This window comes from Scyliorhinus torazame, unplaced genomic scaffold, assembly GCF_047496885.1.
Source record: "Scyliorhinus torazame isolate Kashiwa2021f unplaced genomic scaffold, sScyTor2.1 scaffold_442, whole genome shotgun sequence".
Lineage (NCBI taxonomy): Eukaryota > Metazoa > Chordata > Chondrichthyes > Carcharhiniformes > Scyliorhinidae > Scyliorhinus > Scyliorhinus torazame.
In genome coordinates this window covers 131055-153752 of record NW_027308169.1, presented here as the reverse complement: position 1 = coordinate 153752, position 22698 = coordinate 131055, and the positions used below count along the sequence as shown (strand labels likewise).

The window sequence follows — 22698 nt, the reverse complement described above, 5'->3', positions numbered from 1 at the left end:
TCAGCGACTTCAGAGTATTATCATCCCCAAACCTGAAACTTGTGGAACTTTCAAATTCCTTAACCTTGTTACGATTTTCAGCATTCAAGGAGTCCAGGTAACATTTAAACCAGTCAATTCCACACACAGTAGATGTGCAGCCACTGTCCAATACAGCACAGTTGAAGGATTCTGCAACCAACACCCTTATTACCAGCGTAAAACTGCTTGTCAATAGGACAATGCCTTCTTTCTGGTCACTATCTTTTTCCTCTTCTGACTCTTCCGTGTCGTGTGTCGCTTCAAACACTCTATTATAACGTGTTGGACAGTTGAAAGCATAATGGTATTGAGACTCACATCGAAAACATCGATTTATCATGCCCCGTGCGTTTCTGGGGTTCATCTTCCTCTTGTAGGTTCTAACTGGGTTTCTGTCTTCAGAATTTCCTTGTCTCGGTCTCCGTCTATAGTCTTGAGCCCTGTTCGTAGCCATACGATTTCGCCATCCTGTTACTAGTGTATCTTCCATATTCTGCTTCATAGCAGGCTGACCTATTTGGGTCATCAGAGCCATCGGAATCGAATGTTTCCCCAGAAACTTTTGTAAAGCTTTCACCATCTGTTCAAATAAGGTATACTTATCAGTAAACTGAACTCCTGTCAAAACCAGGAGCCTATCCATGTTGCTCACTCTAGCACAGTCACGTAATTTAAAGGCCAACACAGACTGTGGAAATTCCAGGTTGTGTTTCTGCAGCCTTTGATATAGTCTGCCAAATTCCATTATATAGTCTTCCATAGAGATATCCTCCATTTTCCGGAACTTATCAAAATCCGACCATGCTTCATACGCACTTAACAAGTCATCTTTCTTATAAATCTTATCCATATAATGTAATCAAGTCTGCAGACCTTCTTCTGAGTCTAACTCTTCCAATTCCAGCTCAGAAAGCACTTTGTTTCGGATTTTCCTGCCATATGGTAGAGAAAGAGCCAATGCCATACCTTGTTTTCTCTTTCCCAAAGCAGTTACCTTAGTCCACATAACTACTGCACTTCTCCATTGGTCGTACGATTCCCTTTCAGAAAATAAGGGGGGATAGTCATATCCAGCCACCTTTATCCTGGGTTCAGCCGTGTATCTTTTCTTTTTCCTCCTCACTCACTCCTTGGTTTGATCAGGAAAAGTTGTATCTTTCAACCCTTCACATTTGCACAGCAACCATCCTCTGCTACCATTGTTAGACGTTTTAGTTACCGTTGTATGAGGAGTCAATAGTCCTGTTCTTTTTCACCAAACACCATTTATTTCACTTCCACAGCCTCTGTACAAAACTCTAACAACGCACCACCTGACAGAGGCCACCTGAAGCCCCTTTACATATCAGTGTCAATTAATGGATACTTAACATAAATGAGACAACTAATTGCAATGTCTCTTAACCCATTACTTAACATCTCTGTCCCTCTCTCTCTCTCGGTCCCTCTCTCTCTCTCTCGGTCTCTCTCTCTCTCTCTCTCTCTCTCTCGGTCCCTCTCTCTCTCTCTCTCTCTCGGTCCCTCTCGCTCTGTCTCTCTCTCACTCTGTCTCTCTCTCGCTCTGTCTCTCTCTCGCTCTGTCCCTCTCTCGCTCTGTCCCTCTCTCGCTCTGTCCCTCTCTCGCTCTCTGTCCCTCTCTCGCTCTCTGTCCCTCTCTCGCTCTCTGTCCCTCTCTCGCTCTCTGTCCCTCTCTCGCTCTCTGTCCCTCTCTCGCTCTCTGTCCCTCTCTCGCTCTCTGTCCCTCTCTCGCTCTCTGTCCCTCTCTCGCTCTCTGTCCCTCTCTCGCTCTCTGTCCCTCTCTCGCTCTCTGTCCCTCTCTCGCTCTCTGTCCCTCTCTCGCTCTCTGTCCCTCTCTCGCTCTCTGTCCCTCTCTCGCTCTCTGTCCCTCTCTCGCTCTCTGTCCCTCTCTCGCTCTCTGTCCCTCTCTCGCTCTCTGTCCCTCTCTCGCTCTCTGTCCCTCTCTCGCTCTCTGTCCCTCTCTCGCTCTCTGTCCCTCTCTCGCTCTCTGTCCCTCTCTCGCTCTCTGTCCCTCTCTCGCTCTCTGTCCCTCTCTCGCTCTCTGTCCCTCTCTCGCTCTCTGTCCCTCTCTCGCTCTCTGTCCCTCTTGCTCTCTGTCCCCGCTCTCTCCCTCTCTCTCTCCGTCCCTCTGTCCCTCTCTCTCTCTCTCTGTCCCTCTCTCTCTCTCTCTGTCCCTCTTTCTCTCTCTCTCTCTGTCCCTCTTTCTCTCTCTCTCTCTGTCCCTCTCTCTCTCTCTCTGTCCCTCTCTCTGTCTCTCTCTCTCTGTCTCTCTCTCTCTCTCTGTCTCTCTCTCTCTCTCTGTCTCTCTCTCTCTCTGTCTCTCCTCTCTCTCCCTGTCCCTCTCTCTCTCTCTCTCTCCCTGTCCCTCTCTCTCTCTCCCTGTCCCTCTCTCTCCCTGTCCCTCTCTCTCTCTCTCTCTCTCGGTCCCCCTCTCTCTCGTCTCGCTCGGTCCCCCTCTCGCTCGGTCCCCCTCTCGCTCGGTCCCCCTCTCGCTCGGTCCCCCTCTCGCTCGGTCCCCCTCTCTCTCTCTCTGTCCCTCTCTCTCTCTCTGTCCCTCTCTCTCTCTCTGTGCCTCTCTCTCTCTCTGTGCCTCTCTCTCTCTCTGTGCCTCTCTCTCTCTCTGTGCCTCTGTCTCTGACTCTCTCTGTCTCACTCTCTCTGTCTCTGTCTCTCCATCTTTATCTATCTCTCTATCTCACATTTGGGCAGCACGGTAGCACAGTGGTTAGCCCTGTTGCTTCACAGCTCCAGGGTTCCAGGTTCGATTCCCGGCTTGAGTCACTGTCTGTGCGGAGTCTGTACATCCTCCCCGTGTCTGCGTGGGTTTCCTCCGGGTGCTCTGGTTTCCTCCCACAGTCCAAAGATGTGCGGGTTAGGTGGATTGGCCGCGATAAATTGCCCTTTGTGTCCAAAAAAGGTTAGGTTAGGTGGGGTTACTGGGTTACAGGGATGGGGGGGGGGGGGATGGGCCTGAGTGGGGTGCTCTTTCCAAGAGCCGGTGCAGACTTGATGGGCCGAATGGCCTCCTTCTGCACTGTAAATTCTATGATTCTATGTTGTTTTTTCTGTTCCAGATCACATTGCTCACATGATTGAGTTGCTCGGAAACATCCCAGCGCACTTTGCCTTATCCGGTCGATACTCGCGTGAATTCTTCAATCGTCGAGGTAACCATCGTCATAACGTGACGCTCCCCGTATGCGGGTCCAGTCCAGAGTCCGTGCGAGATCAGAATCTCCCCGGGGTCTGGCCAGGGTTTTCCGGGTTCTGGAATGCAGAGTAATTCTCCTCGGGCGCAGGTCCAAATCTCACTGGGGACACAGATTTCAACTGAATTCTTTGAATAATCCAGAGACGACAACCCTGTGACTGAGAAACCGAGAGACAGCCCAGCGCTGGCACCAACGTCCGTCACTGGAGGAACTCCCCCGGGTTCACCTGGACCACACCGAATTCCTCACCCACAACAAGCGATCGACTGTTAACTACCCCATTCAAACCGTCTGTATCTAACCCCGTGCTGTACCTGTCCTGGGAGTGTTTGATGGGGACAGTGTAGGTGGAGCTTTACTCTGTATCTAACCCCGTGCTGTACCTGTCCTGGGAGTGTTTGATGGTGACAGTGTAGAGGGAGCTTTACTCTGTATCTAACCCCGTGCTGTACCTGTCCTGGGAGTGTTTGATGGGGACAGTGTAGAGGGAGCTTTACTCTGTATCTAACTCCGTGCTGTACCTGTCCTGGGAGTGTTTGATGGGGACAGTGTAGAGGGAGCTTTACTCTGTATCTAACCCCGTGCTGTACCTGTCCTGGGAGTGTTTGATGGGGACAGTGTAGAGGGAGCTTTACTCTGTATCTAACCCCGTGCTGTACCTGTCCTGGGTGTGTTTGCTGGGACAGTGTAGAGGGAGCTTTACTCTGTATCTAACCCCGTGCTGTACCTGTCCTGGGAATGTTTGATGGGGACAGTGTAGAGGGAGCTTTACTCTGTATCTAACCCCGTGCTGTACCTGCCCTGGGAGTGTTTGATGGGGACAGTGCAGAGGGAGCTTTACTCTGTATCTAACCCCTTGCTGTACCTGTGCTGGGATTGTTTGATGGGGACAGTGTAGAGGGAGATTTACTCTGTATCTAACCCCTTGCTGTACCTGTGCTGGGATTGTTTGATGGGGACAGTGTAGAGGGAGATTTACTCTGTATCTAACCCCGTGCTGTACCTGTCCTGGGAGTGTTTGATGGGGACAGTGTAGAGGGAGCTTTACTCTGTATCTAACCCCGTGCTGTACCCGTTTTGGGATTGTTTGATGGGGACAGTGTAGAGGGAGCTTTACTCTGTATCTAACCCCGTGCTGTACCTGTCCTGGGAGTGTTTGATGGGGACAGTGCAGAGGGAGCTTTACTCTGTATCTAACCCCTTGCTGTACCTGTGCTGGGATTGTTTGATGGGGACAGTGTAGAGGGAGATTTACTCTGTATCTAACCCCTTGCTGTACCTGTGCTGGGATTGTTTGATGGGGACAGTGTAGAGGGAGATTTACTCTGTATCTAACCCCGTGCTGTACCTGTCCTGGGGGTGTTTGATGGGGACAGTGTAGAGGGAGCTTTACTCTGTATCTAACCCCGTGCTGTACCTGTCCTGGGAGTGTTTGATGGGGACAGTGTAGAGGGAGCTTTACTCTGTATCTAACTCCGTGATGTACCTGTCCTGGGAGTGTTTGCTGTGGACAGTGCAGAGGGAGCTTTACTCTGTATCACACCCCGTGCTGTACCTGTCCTGGGAGTGGTTGATGGGGACATTGTAGAGGGAGCTTTACTCTGTATCTAACCCCGTGTTGTACCTGTCCTGGGATTGTTTGGTGGCAACAGTGTAGAGGGAGCTTTACTCTGCATCTAACCCCGTGCTGTACCTGTCCTGGGAGTGTTTGATGGGGACAGTGTCGAGGGAGCTTTACTCTGTATCTAACCCCGTGCTGTACCTGTCCTGGGAGTGTTTGATGGGGACAGTGTAGAGGGAGCTTTACTCTGTATCTAACCCCGTGCTGTACCTGTCCTGGGAGTGTTTGATGGGGACAGTGTAGAGGGAGCTTTACTCTGTATCTAACCCCATGCTGTACCTGTCCTGGGAGTGTTTGATGGGGACAGTGTAGAGGGAGCTTTACTCTGTATCTAAACCCGTGCTGTACCTGTCCTGGGAGTGTTTGATGGGGACAGTGTAAAGGGAGCTGTACTCTGTATCTAACCCCGTGTTGTACCTGTCCTGGGAGTGTTTGATGGGGACGGTGTAGAGGGAGCTTTACTCTGTATCTAACCCCATGCTGTACCTGTCCTGGGAGTGTTTGATGGGGGACAGTGTAGAGGGAGCTGTACTCTGTATCTAACCCCGTGCTGTACCTGTCCTGGGAGTGTTTGATGGGGACAGTGTAGAGGGAGCTGTACTCTGTATCTAACCCCGTGCTGTACCTGTCCCGGGAGTGTTTGATGGGGACAGTGTAGAGGGAGCTGTACTCTGTATCTAACCCCGGGCTGCACCTGTCCTGGGAGTGTTTGATGGGGACAGTATAGAGGGAGCTTTACTCTGTATCGAACCCCGTGCTGTACCTGTCCTGGGAGTGTTTGATGGGGACAGTGCAGAGGGAGCTTTACTCTGTATCACACCCCGTGCTGTACCTGTCCTGGGAGTGGTTGATGGGGACATTGTAGAGGGAGCTTTACTCTGTATCTAACCCCGTGTTGTACCTGTCCTGGGATTGTTTGGTGGCAACAGTGTAGAGGGAGCTTTACTGTGCATCTAACCCCGTGCTGTACCTGTCCTGGGAGTGTTTGATGGGGACAGTGTAGAGGGAGCTTTACTCTGTATCTAACCCCATGCTGTACCTGTCCTGGGAGTGTTTGATGGGGACAGTGTAGAGGGAGCTTTACTGTGCATCTAACCCTGTGCTGTACCTGTCCTGGGAGTGTTTGATGGGGACAGTGTAGAGGGAGCTTTACTCTGTATCTAACCCCATGCTGTACCTGTCCTGGGAGTGTTTGATGGGGACAGTGTAGAGGGAGCTTTACTCTGTATCTAAACCCGTGCTGTACCTGTCCTGGGAGTGTTTGATGGGGACAGTGTAAAGGGAGCTGTACTCTGTATCTAACCCCGTGTTGTACCTGTCCTGGGAGTGTTTGATGGGGACGGTGTAGAGGGAGCTTTACTCTGTATCTAACCCCATGCTGTACCTGTCCTGGGAGTGTTTGATGGGGACAGTGTAGAGGGAGCTGTACTCTGTATCTAACCCCGTGCTGTACCTGTCCTGGGAGTGTTTGATGGGGACAGTGTAGAGGGAGATGTACTCTGTATCTAACCCCGTGCTGTACCTGTCCCGGGAGTGTTTGATGGGGACAGTGTAGAGGGAGCTGTACTCTGTATCTAACCCCGGGCTGTACCTGTCCTGGGAGTGTTTGATGGGGACAGTGTAGAGGGAGCTTTACTCTGTATCGAACCCCGTGCTGTACCTGTCCTGGGAGTGTTTGATGGGGACAGTGTAGCGGGAACTTTACTCTGTATCTAACCCCGTGCTGCACTTATCCTGGGAGGGTTCGATGGGGACAGTGTAGAGGGAGCTTTACTCTGTATCCAACCCTGTGCTGTACCTCTCCTGGGAGTGTTTGATGGGACAGTGCAGAGGGAGCTTTACTCTGTATCTAACCCCGTGCTGTACGTGTCCTGGGAGTGTTTGATAGGGTCAGTGTAGAGGGAGCATTACTCTGTATCACACCCCGTGCTGTACCTGTCCTGGGAGTGTTTGATGGGTACAGTGCAGAGGGAGCTTTACTCTGTATCTAACCCCGTGCTGTACCTGTCCTGGGAGTGTTTGGTGGCAACAGTGTAGAGGGGGCTTTACTCTGTATCTAACCCCGTGCTGTACCTGTCCTGGGAGTGTTTGATGGGTCAGTGTAGAGGGAGCATTACTCTGTATCTCACACAGTGCTGTACCTATCCTTCGAGTGTTTGATGGGGACAGTGCAGAGGGAACTTTACTCTGTTACTAACCCTGTGCTGTACCTGTCCAGGGAGTGTATGATGGGGACAGTGTAGAGGGAGCTTTACTCTGTGCCTAACTCCATGCTGTACCTGTCCTGGGAGTGTTTGATGGGGACAGTGTAGAGGGAGCTTTACTCTGTATCTAACCCCGTGCTGTACCTGTCCTGGGAGTGTTTGCTGTGGACAGAGTAGAAGGAGCTTTACTCTCTTTCTAACCCCGTGCTGTACCTGTCCTGGGAGTGTTTGATGGGGACAATGCAGAGGGAGCTTTACTCTGCATCTAACCCCGTGCTGTACCTGTCCTGGGAGTGTTTGATGGGGACAGTGTTGAGAGAGCTTTACTCTGTATCTAACCCCATGCTGTACCTGTCCTTCGAGTGTTTGATGGGGACAGTGTAGAGGGAACTTTACTCTCTATCTAACCCCGTGCTGTACCTGTCCTGGGAGTGTTTGATGGGGACAGTGTAGAGGGAGCTTTACTCTGTTTCTAACCCCGTCCTGTACCTGTCCTGGGAGTGCTTAATGGGGACAGTGTAGATGGAGCTTTACTCTGTATCTAACCCCGTGCTGTACCTGTCCCGGGAGTGTTTGATGGGGACATTGTAGAGGGAGCTTTACTCTGTATCTAACACCCGTGTTGTACCTTCCTGGGATTTTTTGATAGGGACAGTGTAGAGGGAGCTTTACTCTGTATCTAACCCCGTGCTGCACTTGTCCTGGGAGTGTTCGATGGGGACAGTGTAGAGGGAGCTTTACTCTGTATCTAACCCCGTGTTGTACCTGTCCTGGCATTGTTTGGTGGCAACAGTGTAGAGGGAGCTTTACTCTGTATCTAACCCCGTGCTGTACCTGTCCTGGGAGTGTTTGATGGGGACAGTGTAGAGGGAACTTTACTCTGTATCTAACTCCGTGCTGCACTTGTCCTGGGAGTGTTCGATGGGGACAGTGTAGAGGGAGCTTTACTCCGTATCTAATGCCGTGCTGTACCTGTCCTGGGAGTGTTTGATGGGGACAGTGTAGAGGGAGCTTTACTCTGTATCTAACACCGTGCTGTACCTGTCCTGGGAGTGTTTGATGGGGACAGTGTAGAGGGAGCTTTACTCTGTATCTAACCCCGTGCTGTACCTGTCCTGGGAGTGTTTGATGGGGACAGTGTAGAGGGAGCTTTACACTGTATCTAACCCCGTGCTGTACCTGTCCTGGGAGTGTTTGATGGGGACAGTGTAGAGGGAGCTTTACACTGTATCTAACCCCGTGCTGTACCTGTCCTGGGAGTGTTTGATGGGGACAGTGTAGAGGGAGCTTTACACTGTATCTAACCCCGTGCTGTACCTGTCCTGGGAGTGTTTGATGGGGACAGTGTAGAGGGAGCTTTACTCCGTATGGAACCCCGTGCTGTATCTGTCCTGGGAGTGTTTGATGGGGACAGTGTAGAGGGAGCTTTACTCTGTATATAACCCCGTGCTGTACCTGTCCTGGGAGTGTTTGATGGGGACAGTGTAGAGGGAGCTTTACACTGTATCTAACCCCGTGCTGTACCTGTCCTGGGAGTGTTTGATGGGGACAGTGGAGAAGGAGCTTTACTCTGTATCTAACCCTGTCCTGTACCTGTCCTGGGAGTGTTTGATGGGGACAGTGTAGCGGGAACTTTACTCTGTATGTAACCCCGTGCTGCACTTGTCCTGGGAGTGTTTGATGGGGACAGTGCAGAGGGAGCTTTACTCTGTATCTAACCCTGTGTTGTAGCTGTCCGAGGACTGTTTGATGGGGACAAGGTGGAGTGAGCTTTACTCTGTGTCTACCCCGTGCTGTACCTGTCCTGGGAGTGTTTGACGGGGACAGTGTAGAGGGAGCTTTACTCCGTATCTAACCCCGTGCTGTATCTGTCCTGGGAGTGTTTGATGGGGTCAGTGTAGAGGGATCATTACTCTGTATCGAACCCCGTGCTGTTCATGTCCTGGGAGTGTTTGATGGGGACAGTGTAGAGGGAGCTTTACTCTGTATCTCACCCCGTGCTGTCACTGTCCTGGGAGTGTTTGATGGGGTCAGTGTAGAGGGACCATTACTCTGTATCGAACCCCGTGCTGTTCATGTCCTGGGAGTGTTTGATGGGGACAGTGTAGAGGGAGCTTTACTCTGTATCCAACCCCGTGCTGCACCTGTCCTGGGAGTGTTTGCTCTGGACCGTGTAGAAGGAGCTTTACTCTGTATCCCACCCTGTGCTGTACCTGTCCTGGGAGTGTTTGATGGGGACAGTAAAGAGGGAGCTTTAGTCTCTATCTAACTCCATGCTGGACCTGTCCTGGGAGTGTTTGCTGTGGACAGTGTAGAAGGAGCTTTACTCTGTTTCTAACCCCGTGCTGTACCTGTCCTGGTATTGTTTGGTGGCAACAGTGTAGAGGGAGCTTTACGCTGTATCTAACGCCGTGCTGTACCTGTCCTGGGAGTGTTTGATGGGGACAGTGTAGAGGGAGCTTTACTCTGTATCTAACCCTGTGCTGTACCTGTCCTGGGAGTGTTCGATGTGGTCAGTTTAGAGGGAGCATTACTCTGTATCTCACCCCGTTCTGTACATGTCCTGGGAGTGTTTGAAGGGGACACCGTAGAGGGAACTTTACTCTGTTCCTAACCCTGTGCTGTACCTGTCCTGGGAGTGTTTGATGGGGACAGTGGAGAGGGAGCTTTACTCTGTATCTAACCCTGTCCTGTACCTGTCCTGGGAGTGTTCGATGGGGACAGTGTAGCGGGAACTTTACTCTGTATGTAACCCCGTGCTGCACTTGTCCTGGGAGTGTTCAATGGGGACAGTGTAGAGGGAGCTTTACTCTGTATCTAACCCTGTGTTGTAGCTGTCCGAGGACTGTTTGATGGGGACAAGGTGGAGTGAGCTTTACTCTGTATCTAACCCCGTGCTGTACCTGTCCTGGGAGTGTTTGACGGGGACAGTGTAGAGGGAGCTTTACTCCGTATCTAACCCCGTGCTGGATCTGTCCTGGGAGTGTTTGATGGGGTCAGTGTAGAGGGAGCATTACTCTGTATCGAACCCCGTGCTGTTCCTGTCCTGGTATTGTTTGATGGGGACAGTGTAGAGGGAGCTTTACTCTGTATCCAACCCTGTGCTGCACCTGTCCTGGGAGTGTTTGCTCTGGACAGTGTAGAAAGAGCTTTACTCTGTTTCTAACCCCGTGCTGTACCTGTCCTGGGAGCGTTTGATGGGGACAGCGTAGAGGGAGCTTTACTCTCTATCTAACCCCGTGTTGTACCTGTCCTGGGATTGTTTGATGGGGACAGTGTAGCGGGAGCTTTACTCTGTATGTAACCCCGTGCTATACCTGTCCTGAGAGTGTTTCATGGGGACAGTGTAGAGGGGGCTTTACTCTGTATCTAACCCTGTCCTGTACCTGTCCTGGCATTGTTTGGTGGCAACAGTGTAGAGGGGGCTTTACTCTGTATCTAACCCCATGCTGTACCTGTCCTGGGAGTGTTTGATGGGGACAGTGTAGAGGGAGCTTTACTCTGGATCTAACTCCGTGCTGTACCTGTCCTGGGGGTGTTTGATGGGGACAGTGTAGAGGGAGCTTTGCTCTGTATCTAACCCCGTGCTGTACCTGTCCTGGGAGTGTTTGATGGGGACAGTGTAGCGGGGGCTTTACTCTGTATCTAACCCGTGCTGCACTTGTCCTGGGAGTGTTCGATGGGGACAGTGTAGAGGGAGCTTTACTCTGTATCACACCCCGTGCTGTACCTGTCCTGGGAGTGGTTGATGGGGACATTGTAGAGGGAGCTTTACTCTGTATCTAACCCCGTGCTGTACCTGTCCTGGGAGTGGTTGATGGGGACATTGTAGAGGGAGCTTTACACTGTATCTAACCCCGTGTTGTACCTGTCCTGGGATTGTTTGGTGGCAACAGTGTAGAGGGAGCTTTACTCTGCATCTAACACTGTGCTGGGAGTGTTTGATGGGGACAGTGTAGCGGGAACTTTACTCTGTATCCAACCCTGTGCTGTACCTGTCCTGGGAGTGTTTGATGGGACAGTGCAGAGGGAGCTTTACTCTGTATCACACCCCGTGCTGTACCTGTCCTGAGAGTGGTTGATGGGGACATTGTAGAGGGAGCTTTACTCTGTATCTAACCCCGTGTTGTACCTGTCCTGGGATTGTTTGGTGGCAACAGTGTAGAGGGAGCTTTACTCTGCATCTAACCCCATGCTGTACCTGTCCTGGGAGTGTTTGATGGGGACAGTGTAGAGGGAGCTTTACTCTGTATCTAAACCCGTGCTGTACCTGTCCTGGGAGTGTTTGATGGGGACAGTGTAAAGGGAGCTGTACTCTGTATCTAACCCCGTGTTGTACCTGTCCTGGGAGTGTTTGATGGGGACGGTGTAGAGGGAGCTTTACTCTGTATCTAACCCCATGCTGTACCTGTCCTGGGAGTGTTTGATGGGGGACAGTGTAGAGGGAGCTGTACTCTGTATCTAACCCCGTGCTGTACCTGTCCTGGGAGTGTTTGATGGGGACAGTGTAGAGGGAGCTGTACTCTGTATCTAACCCCGTGCTGTACCTGTCCCGGGAGTGTTTGATGGGGACAGTGTAGAGGGAGCTGTACTCTGTATCTAACCCCGGGCTGCACCTGTCCTGGGAGTGTTTGATGGGGACAGTGTAGAGGGAGCTTTACTCTGTATCGAACCCCGTGCTGTACCTGTCCTGGGAGTGTTTGATGGGGACAGTGCAGAGGGAGCTTTACTCTGTATCACACCCCGTGCTGTACCTGTCCTGGGAGTGGTATATGGGGACATTGTAGAGGGAGCTTTACTCTGTATCACACCCCGTGCTGTACCTGTCCTGGGAGTGTTTGATGGGGACAGTGTAGAGGGGGCTTTACTCTGTATCTAACCCTGTGCTGTACCTGTCCTGGGAGTGTTCGATCGGGACAGTGTAGAGGGAGCTTTACTCTGTATCTAACCCCGTGCTGTATCTGTCCTGGGAGTGTTTGATGGGGTCAGTTTAGAGGCAGCATTACTCTGTATCTCACCCCGTGCTGTATCTGTCCTGGGAGTGTTTGATGGGGTCAGTGTAGAGGGACCATTACTCTGTATCCAACCCTGTGCTGCACCTGTCCTGGGAGTGTTTGCTCTGGACAGTGTTGAAGGAGCTTGACTCTGTTTCTAACCCCGTGCTTTACCTGTCCTGGAAGCGTTTGATGGGGACAGTGTAGAGGGAGCTTTACTCTCTATCTAACCCCGTGCTGCACCTGTCCTGGGAGTGCTTGATATGGACAGTGTAGAGAGAGCTTTAGTCTGTATTTAACTCCGTTCTGTACATGTCCTGGGAGTGTTTGAAGGGGACACTGTAGAGGGAACTTTACTCTGTTCCTAACCCTGTGCTGTACCTGTCCTGGGAGTGTTTGATGGGGACAGTGGAGAGGGAGCTTTACTCTGTATCCAACCCTGTCCTGTACCTGTCCTGGGAGTGTTTGATGGGGACAGTGTAGCGGGAACTTTACTCTGTATGTAACCCCGTGCTGCACTTGTCCTGGGATTGTTCAATGGGGACAGTGTAGAGGGAGCTTTACTCCGTATCTAACCCCGTGCTGGATCTGTCCTGGGAGTGTTTGATGGGGTCAGTGTAGAGGGAGCATTACTCTGTATCGAACCCCGTGCTGTTCCTGTCCTGGGATTGTTTGATGGGGACAGTGTAGAGGGAGCTTTACTCTGTATCCAACCCTGTGCTGCACCTGTCCTGGGAGTGTTTGCTCTGGACAGTGTAGAAAGAGCTTTACTCTGTTTCTAACCCCGTGCTGTACCTGTCCTGGGAGCGTTTGATGGGGACAGCGTAGAGGGAGCTTTACTCTCTATCTAACCCCGTGTTGTACCTGTCCTGGGATTGTTTGATGGGGACAGTGTAGCGGGAGCTTTACTCTGTATGTAACCCCGTGCTATACCTGTCCTGAGAGTGTTTCATGGGGACAGTGTAGAGGGGGCTTTACTCTGTATCTAACCCTGTCCTGTACCTGTCCTGGCATTGTTTGGTGGCAACAGTGTAGAGGGGGCTTTACTCTGTATCTAACCCCATGCTGTACCTGTCCTGGGAGTGTTTGATGGGGACAGTGTAGAGGGAGCTTTACTCTGGATCTAACTCCGTGCTGTACCTGTCCTGGGGGTGTTTGATGGGGACAGTGTAGAGGGAGCTTTACTCTGTATCTAACCCCGTGCTGTACCTGTCCTGGGAGTGTTTGATGGGGACAGTGTAGCGGGGGCTTTACTCTGTATCTAACCCGTGCTGCACTTGTCCTGGGAGTGTTCGATGGGGACAGTGTAGAGAGAGCTTTACTCTGCATCTAACCCCGTGCTGTACCTGTCCTGGGAGTGTTTGATGGGGACAGTGTAGAGGGAGCTTTACTCTGTATCTAACCCCGTGCTGTACCTGTCCTGGGAGTGTTTGATGGGGACAGTGTCGAGGGAGCTTTACTCTGTATCTAACCCCGTGCTGTACCTGTCCTGGGAGTGTTTGATGGGGACAGTGTAGAGGGGGCTTTACTCTGTATCTAACCCCGTGCTGCACTTGTCCTGGGAGTGTTTGATGGGGACAGTGCAGAGGGAGCTTTACTCTATATCTAACCCCGTGCTGTACCTGTCCTGGGAGTGTTTGATGGGGACAGTGTAGAGGGAGCTTTACTCTGTATCTAACCCCGTGCTGTACCTGTCCTGGGAGTGTTTGATGGGGACAGTGTAGAGGGAGCTTTACTCTGTATCTAACCCCGTGCTGTACCTGTCCTGGGAGTGTTTGATGGGGACAGTGTAGAGGGGGCTTTACTCTGTATCTAACCCCGTGCTGCACTTGTCCTGGGAGTGTTCGATGGGGACAGTGTAGAGGGAGCTTTACTCTGCATCTAACCCCGTGCTGTACCTGTCCTGGGAGTGTTTGATGGGGACAGTGTAGAGGGAGCTTTACTCTGTATCTAACCCCGTGCTGTACCTGTCCTGGGAGTGTTTGATGGGGACAGTGTCGAGGGAACTTTACTCTGTATCTAACCCCGTGCTGTACCTGTCCTGGGAGTGTTTGATGGGGACAGTGTAGAGGGAGCTTTACTCTGTATCTAACCCCGTGCTGTACCTGTCCTGGGAGTGTTTGATGGGGACAGTGTAGAGGGAGCTTTACTCTGTATCTAACCCCGTGCTGTACCTGTCCTGGGAGTGTTTGATGGGGACAGTGTAGAGGGGGCTTTACTCTGTATCTAACCCCGTGCTGCACTTGTCCTGGGAGTGTTCGATGGGGACAGTGTAGAGGGAGCTTTACTCTGTGTCTAACCCCGTGTTGTACCTGTCCTGGCATTGTTTGGTGGCAACAGTGTAGAGGGGGCTTTACTCTGTATCTAACCCCGTGCTGTACCTGTCCTGGGAGTGTTTGATGGGGACAAGGTGGAGGGAGCTTTACTCTGGATCTAACCCCGTGCTGTACCTGTCCTGGGAGTGTTTGATGGGGACTGTGTAGAGGGAACTTTACTCTGTATCTAACCCCGTGCTGTACCTGTCCTGGGAGTGTTTGATGGGGACAGTGTAGAGGGAGCTTTACTCTGTATCTAACCCCGTGCTGTACCTGTCCTGGGAGTGTTTGATGGGGACAGTGTAGAGGGAGCTTTACTCTGTATCTAACCCTGTCCTGTACCTGTCCTGGGATTGTTTGATGGGGACAGTGTAGAGGGAGCTTTACTCTGTATCTAACCCGGTGCTATACCTGTCCTGGGAGTGTTTCATGGGGACAGTGTAGAGGGAACTTTACTCTGTATCTAACTCCGTGCTGCACTTGTCCTGGGAGTGTTCGATTGGGACAGTGTAGAGGGAGCTTTACTCCGTATCTAATGCCGTGCTGTACCTGTCCTTCGAGTGTTTGATGGGGACAGTGTAGAGGGAGCGTTACTCTGTATCCCACACTGTGCTGTACCTGTCCTGGGAGTGTTTGATGGGGACAGTGTAGAGGGAGCTTTACTCTGTATCTTACCCAGTGCTGTAACTGTCCTGGGAGTGTTTGATGGGGACAGTGTAGAGGGAGCTTTACTCTGTATCTAACCCCGTGCTGTACCTGTCCTGGGAGTGTTTGATGGGGACAGTATAGAGGGAGCTTTACTCTGTATCTAACGCCGTGCTGTACCTGTCCAGGGAGTGTTTGATGGGAACAGTGTTGAGGGAACTTTACTCGGTATCTAACCCCGTGCTGTACCTGTCCTGGGAGTGTTTGCTGTGGACAGTGTAGAAGGAGCTTTACTCTGTTTCTAACTCCGTGCTGTACCTGTCCTGGGAGTGTTTGATGGGGACAGTGCAGAGGGAGCTTTACTCTGTATCTAAACCCGTGCTGTACCTGTCCTGGGAGTGTTTGATGGGGACAGTATCGAGGGAGCTTTACTCTGTATCTAACCCCGTGCTGGACCTGTCCTGGGAGTGTTTGATGGGGACAGTATAGAGGGAGCTTTACTCTGTATCTAACTCCGTGCTGTACCTGTCCTGGTATTGTTTGGTGGCAACAGTGTAGAGGGGGCTTTCCTCTGTATCTAACACTGTGCTGTACCTGTCCTGGGAGTGTTTGATGGGGACAGTGTAGACGGAGCTTTACTCTGTATCTAACGCCGTGCTGTACCTGTCCTGGGAGTGTTTGATGGGGACAGTGTAGAGGGAGCTTTACTCTGGATCTAACCCCATGCTGTACCTGTCCTGGGAGTGCTTGATGGGGACAGTGTAGAAGGAGCTTTCGTCTGTATCTAACTCCGTGCTGTACCTGTCCTGGGATTGTTTGGTGGCAACAGTGTAGAGGGGGCTTTACTCTGTATCTAACCCCGTGCTGTATCTGTCCTGGGAGTGTTTGATGGGGACTGTGTAGAGGGAACTTTACTCTGTATCTAACTCCGTGCTGCACTTGTCCTGGGAGTGTACGATGGGGACAGTGTAGAGGGAGCTTTACTCTGCATCTAACGCCGTGCTGTACCTGTCCTGGGAGTGTTTGATGGGGACAGTGTAGAGGGAGCTTTACTCTGTATCTAACCCCGTGCTGTACATGTCCCGGGAGTGTTTGATGGGGACAGTGTAGACGGAGCTTTACTCTGTATCTAACCCCGTGCTGTACCTGTCCTGGGAGTGTTTGATGGAGACAGTGCAGAGGGAGCTTTACTCTGTATCTAACCCCGTGCTGTACCTGTCCTGGGAGTGTTTGATGGGGACAGTGTGGAGGGAGCTTTACTCTGTATCTAACCCCGTGCTGTACCTGTCCTGGGAGTGTTTGATGGGGACAGTGTAGAGGAAGCTTGACTCTGTATCCAACCCTGTGCTGTACCTGTCCTGGGAGTGTTTGCTGGGACAGTGTAGAGGGCGCTTTACTCTGTATCTAACCCCTTGCTGTACCTGTCCTGGGGGTGTTTGATGGGGACAGTGTAGAGGGAGCTATACTCTGTATCTAACCCCGTGCTGTATCTGTCCTGAGAGTGTTTGATGGGGACAGTGTAGAGGGAGCTTTACTCTGTATCTAACCCCGTGCTGTATCTGTCCTGGGAGTGTTTGATGAGGTCAATGTAGAGGGAACTTTACTCTGTTACTAACCCTGTGCTGTACCTGTCCTGGGAGTGTTTGATGGGGACAGTGTAGAGGGAGCTTTACTCTGTATCTAACTCCGTGATGTACCTGTCCTGGGAGTGTTTGCTGTGGACAGTGTAGAGGGAGCTTTACTCTGTATCGAACCCTGTCCTGGGAGTGTTTGATGGGGACAGTGTAGAGGGAGCTTTACTCTGTATCTAACCCCGTGCTGTATCTGTCCTGGGAGTGTTTGATGAGGTCAATGTAGAGGGAGCTTTACTCTGTATCACACCCCGTGCTGTACCTGTCCTGGGAGTGGTTGATGGGGACATTGTAGAGGGAGCTTTACTCTGTATCTAACCCCGTGTTGTACCTGTCCTGGGATTGTTTGGTGGCAACAGTGTAGAGGGAGCTTTACTGTGCATCTAACCCCGTGCTGTACCTGTCCTGGGAGTGTTTGATGGGGACAGTGTAGAGGGAGCTTTACTCTGTATCTAACCCCATGCTGTACCTGTCCTGGGAGTGTTTGATGGGGACAGTGTAGAGGGAGCTTTACTGTGCATCTAACCCTGTGCTGTACCTGTCCTGGGAGTGTTTGATGGGGACAGTGTAGAGGGAGCTTTACTCTGTATCTAACCCCATGCTGTACCTGTCCTGGGAGTGTTTGATGGGGACAGTGTAGAGGGAGCTTTACTCTGTATCTAAACCCGTGCTGTACCTGTCCTGGGAGTGTTTGATGGGGACAGTGTAAAGGGAGCTGTACTCTGTATCTAACCCCGTGTTGTACCTGTCCTGGGAGTGTTTGATGGGGACGGTGTAGAGGGAGCTTTACTCTGTATCTAACCCCATGCTGTACCTGTCCTGGGAGTGTTTGATGGGGACAGTGTAGAGGGAGCTGTACTCTGTATCTAACCCCGTGCTGTACCTGTCCTGGGAGTGTTTGATGGGGACAGTGTAGAGGGAGCTGTACTCTGTATCTAACCCCGTGCTGTACCTGTCCCGGGAGTGTTTGATGGGGACAGTGTAGAGGGAGCTGTACTCTGTATCTAACCCCGGGCTGTACCTGTCCTGGGAGTGTTTGATGGGGACAGTGTAGAGGGAGCTTTACTCTGTATCGAACCCCGTGCTGTACCTGTCCTGGGAGTGTTTGATGGGGACAGTGTAGCGGGAACTTTACTCTGTATCTAACCCCGTGCTGCACTTATCCTGGGAGGGTTCGATGGGGACAGTGTAGAGGGAGCTTTACTCTGTATCCAACCCTGTGCTGTACCTCTCCTGGGAGTGTTTGATGGGACAGTGCAGAGGGAGCTTTACTCTGTATCTAACCCCGTGCTGTACGTGTCCTGGGAGTGTTTGATAGGGTCAGTGTAGAGGGAGCATTACTCTGTATCACACCCCGTGCTGTACCTGTCCTGGGAGTGTTTGATGGGTACAGTGCAGAGGGAGCTTTACTCTGTATCTAACCCCGTGCTGTACCTGTCCTGGGAGTGTTTGGTGGCAACAGTGTAGAGGGGGCTTTACTCTGTATCCAACCCCGTGCTGTACCTGTCCTGGGAGTGTTTGATGGGTCAGTGTAGAGGGAGCATTACTCTGTATCTCACACAGTGCTGTACCTATCCTTCGAGTGTTTGATGGGGACAGTGCAGAGGGAACTTTACTCTGTTACTAACCCTGTGCTGTACCTGTCCAGGGAGTGTATGATGGGGACAGTGTAGAGGGAGCTTTACTCTGTGCCTAACTCCATGCTGTACCTGTCCTGGGAGTGTTTGATGGGGACAGTGTAGAGGGAGCTTTACTCTGTATCTAACCCCGTGCTGTACCTGTCCTGGGAGTGTTTGCTGTGGACAGAGTAGAAGGAGCTTTACTCTCTTTCTAACCCCGTGCTGTACCTGTCCTGGGAGTGTTTGATGGGGACAATGCAGAGGGAGCTTTACTCTGCATCTAACCCCGTGCTGTACCTGTCCTGGGAGTGTTTGATGGGGACAGTGTTGAGAGAGCTTTACTCTGTATCTAACCCCATGCTGTACCTGTCCTTCGAGTGTTTGATGGGGACAGTGTAGAGGGAACTTTACTCTCTATCTAACCCCGTGCTGTACCTGTCCTGGGAGTGTTTGATGGGGACAGTGTAGAGGGAGCTTTACTCTGTTTCTAACCCCGTCCTGTACCTGTCCTGGGAGTGCTTAATGGGGACAGTGTAGATGGAGCTTTACTCTGTATCTAACCCCGTGCTGTACCTGTCCCGGGAGTGTTTGATGGGGACATTGTAGAGGGAGCTTTACTCTGTATCTAACACCCGTGTTGTACCTTCCTGGGATTTTTTGATAGGGACAGTGTAGAGGGAGCTTTACTCTGTATCTAACCCCGTGCTATACCTGTCCTGGGAGTGTTTCATGGGGACAGTGTAGAGGGGGCTGTACTCTGTATCTAACCCCGTGCTGCACTTGTCCTGGGAGTGTTCGATGGGGACAGTGTAGAGGGAGCTTTACTCTGTATCTAACCCCGTGTTGTACCTGTCCTGGCATTGTTTGGTGGCAACAGTGTAGAGGGAGCTTTACTCTGTATCTAACCCCGTGCTGTACCTGTCCTGGGAGTGTTTGATGGGGACAGTGTAGAGGGAACTTTACTCTGTATCTAACTCCGTGCTGCACTTGTCCTGGGAGTGTTCGATGGGGACAGTGTAGAGGGAGCTTTACTCCGTATCTAATGCCGTGCTGTACCTGTCCTGGGAGTGTTTGATGGGGACAGTGTAGAGGGAGCTTTACTCTGTATCTAACACCGTGCTGTACCTGTCCTGGGAGTGTTTGATGGGGACAGTGTAGAGGGAGCTTTACTCTGTATCTAACCCCGTGCTGTACCTGTCCTGGGAGTGTTTGATGGGGACAGTGTAGAGGGAGCTTTACACTGTATCTAACCCCGTGCTGTACCTGTCCTGGGAGTGTTTGATGGGGACAGTGTAGAGGGAGCTTTACACTGTATCTAACCCCGTGCTGTACCTGTCCTGGGAGTGTTTGATGGGGACAGTGTAGAGGGAGCTTTACACTGTATCTAACCCCGTGCTGTATCTGTCCTGGGAGTGTTTGATGGGGACAGTGTAGAGGGAGCTTTACACTGTATCTAACCCCGTGCTGTACCTGTCCTGGGAGTGTTTGATGGGGACAGTGGAGAAGGAGCTTTACTCTGTATCTAACCCTGTCCTGTACCTGTCCTGGGAGTGTTTGATGGGGACAGTGTAGCGGGAACTTTACTCTGTATGTAACCCCGTGCTGCACTTGTCCTGGGAGTGTTTGATGGGGACAGTGCAGAGGGAGCTTTACTCTGTATCTAACCCTGTGTTGTAGCTGTCCGAGGACTGTTTGATGGGGACAAGGTGGAGTGAGCTTTACTCTGTGTCTACCCCGTGCTGTACCTGTCCTGGGAGTGTTTGACGGGGACAGTGTAGAGGGAGCTTTACTCCGTATCTAACCCCGTGCTGTATCTGTCCTGGGAGTGTTTGATGGGGTCAGTGTAGAGGGATCATTACTCTGTATCGAACCCCGTGCTGTTCATGTCCTGGGAGTGTTTGATGGGGACAGTGTAGAGGGAGCTTTACTCTGTATCTCACCCCGTGCTGTCTCTGTCCTGGGAGTGTTTGATGGGGTCAGTGTAGAGGGACCATTACTCTGTATCGAACCCCGTGCTGTTCATGTCCTGGGAGTGTTTGATGGGGACAGTGTAGAGGGAGCTTTACTCTGTATCCAACCCCGTGCTGCACCTGTCCTGGGAGTGTTTGCTTTGGACCGTGTAGAAGGAGCTTTACTCTGTATCCCACCCTGTGCTGTACCTGTCCTGGGAGTGTTTGATGGGGACAGTAAAGAGGGAGCTTTACTCTGTATCTAACGCCGTGCTGTACCTGTCCAGGGAGTGTTTGATGGGGACAGTATAGAGGGAACTTTACTCTGTATCTAACCCCGTGCTGTACCTGTCCTGGGAGTGTTTGATGGGGACAGTGTAGAGGGAGCTTTAGTCTCTATCTAACTCCATGCTGGACCTGTCCTGGGAGTGTTTGCTGTGGACAGTGTAGAAGGAGCTTTACTCTGTTTCTAACCCCGTGCTGTACCTGTCCTGGTATTGTTTGGTGGCAACAGTGTAGAGGGAGCTTTACGCTGTATCTAACGCCGTGCTGTACCTGTCCTGGGAGTGTTTGATGGGGACAGTGTAGAGGGAGCTTTACTCTGTATCTAACCCTGTGCTGTACCTGTCCTGGGAGTGTTCGATGTGGTCAGTTTAGAGGGAGCATTACTCTGTATCTCACCCCGTGCTGTATCTGTCCTGGGAGTGTTTGATGGGGTCAGTGTAGAGGGAGCTTTACTCTGTATCTAACCCCGTGCTGTACCTGTCCTGGGAGTGTTTGAAGAGGACAGTGTTGAAGGAGCTTTACTCTGTTTCTAACCCCGTGCTGTACCTGTCCTGGGAGCGTTTGATGGGGACAGTGTAGAGGGAGCTTTACTCTGTATCTAACTCCGTTCTGTACATGTCCTGGGAGTGTTTGAAGGGGACACTGTAGAGGGAACTTTACTCTGTTCCTAACCCTGTGCTGTACCTGTCCTGGGAGTGTTTGATGGGGACAGTGGAGAGGGAGCTTTACTCTGTATCTAACCCTGTCCTGTACCTGTCCTGGGAGTGTTCGATGGGGACAGTGTAGCGGGAACTTTACTCTGTATGTAACCCCGTGCTGCACTTGTCCTGGGAGTGTTCAATGGGGACAGTGTAGAGGGAGCTTTACTCTGTATCTAACCCTGTGTTGTAGCTGTCCGAGGACTGTTTGATGGGGACAAGGTGGAGTGAGCTTTACTCTGTATCTAACCCCGTGCTGTACCTGTCCTGGGAGTGTTTGACGGGGACAGTGTAGAGGGAGCTTTACTCCGTATCTAACCCCGTGCTGGATCTGTCCTGGGAGTGTTTGATGGGGTCAGTGTAGAGGGAGCATTACTCTGTATCGAACCCCGTGCTGTTCCTGTCCTGGGATTGTTTGATGGGGACAGTGTAGAGGGAGCTTTACTCTGTATCCAACCCTGTGCTGCACCTGTCCTGGGAGTGTTTGCTCTGGACAGTGTAGAAAGAGCTTTACTCTGTTTCTAACCCCGTGCTGTACCTGTCCTGGGAGCGTTTGATGGGGACAGCGTAGAGGGAGCTTTACTCTCTATCTAACCCCGTGTTGTACCTGTCCTGGGATTGTTTGATGGGGACAGTGTAGCGGGAGCTTTACTCTGTATGTAACCCCGTGCTATACCTGTCCTGAGAGTGTTTCATGGGGACAGTGTAGAGGGGGCTTTACTCTGTATCTAACCCTGTCCTGTACCTGTCCTGGCATTGTTTGGTGGCAACAGTGTAGAGGGGGCTTTACTCTGTATCTAACCCCATGCTGTACCTGTCCTGGGAGTGTTTGATGGGGACAGTGTAGAGGGAGCTTTACTCTGGATCTAACTCCGTGCTGTACCTGTCCTGGGGGTGTTTGATGGGGACAGTGTAGAGGGAGCTTTACTCTGTATCTAACCCCGTGCTGTACCTGTCCTGGGAGTGTTTGATGGGGACAGTGTAGCGGGGGCTTTACTCTGTATCTAACCCGTGCTGCACTTGTCCTGGGAGTGTTCGATGGGGACAGTGTAGAGGGAGCTTTACTCTGTATCACACCCCGTGCTGTACCTGTCCTGGGAGTGGTTGATGGGGACATTGTAGAGGGAGCTTTACTCTGTATCTAACCCCGTGCTGTACCTGTCCTGGGAGTGGTTGATGGGGACATTGTAGAGGGAGCTTTACACTGTATCTAACCCCGTGTTGTACCTGTCCTGGGATTGTTTGGTGGCAACAGTGTAGAGGGAGCTTTACTCTGCATCTAACAGTGTGCTGGGAGTGTTTGATGGGGACAGTGTAGCGGGAACTTTACTCTGTATCCAACCCTGTGCTGTACCTGTCCTGGGAGTGTTTGATGGGACAGTGCAGAGGGAGCTTTACTCTGTATCACACCCCGTGCTGTACCTGTCCTGGGAGTGGTTGATGGGGACATTGTAGAGGGAGCTTTACTCTGTATCTAACCCCGTGT

General features: G+C 51.7%; 1 protein-coding gene across 2 annotated transcripts in view; it reads left to right on the top strand.

Annotated features, from left to right (window-relative positions):
* The window catches only part of LOC140406296 (SRSF protein kinase 3-like), a 45120-nt gene that overhangs the window by 15248 nt on the left and 7174 nt on the right, over positions 1-22698 (top strand). For both annotated transcript variants that reach the window (XM_072494409.1, XM_072494408.1), the window contains one exon: positions 3114-3206. In XM_072494409.1, coding sequence (XP_072350510.1) covers positions 3114-3206 — 93 coding nt within the window. The remainder of the gene's footprint in view (positions 1-3113; positions 3207-22698) is intronic.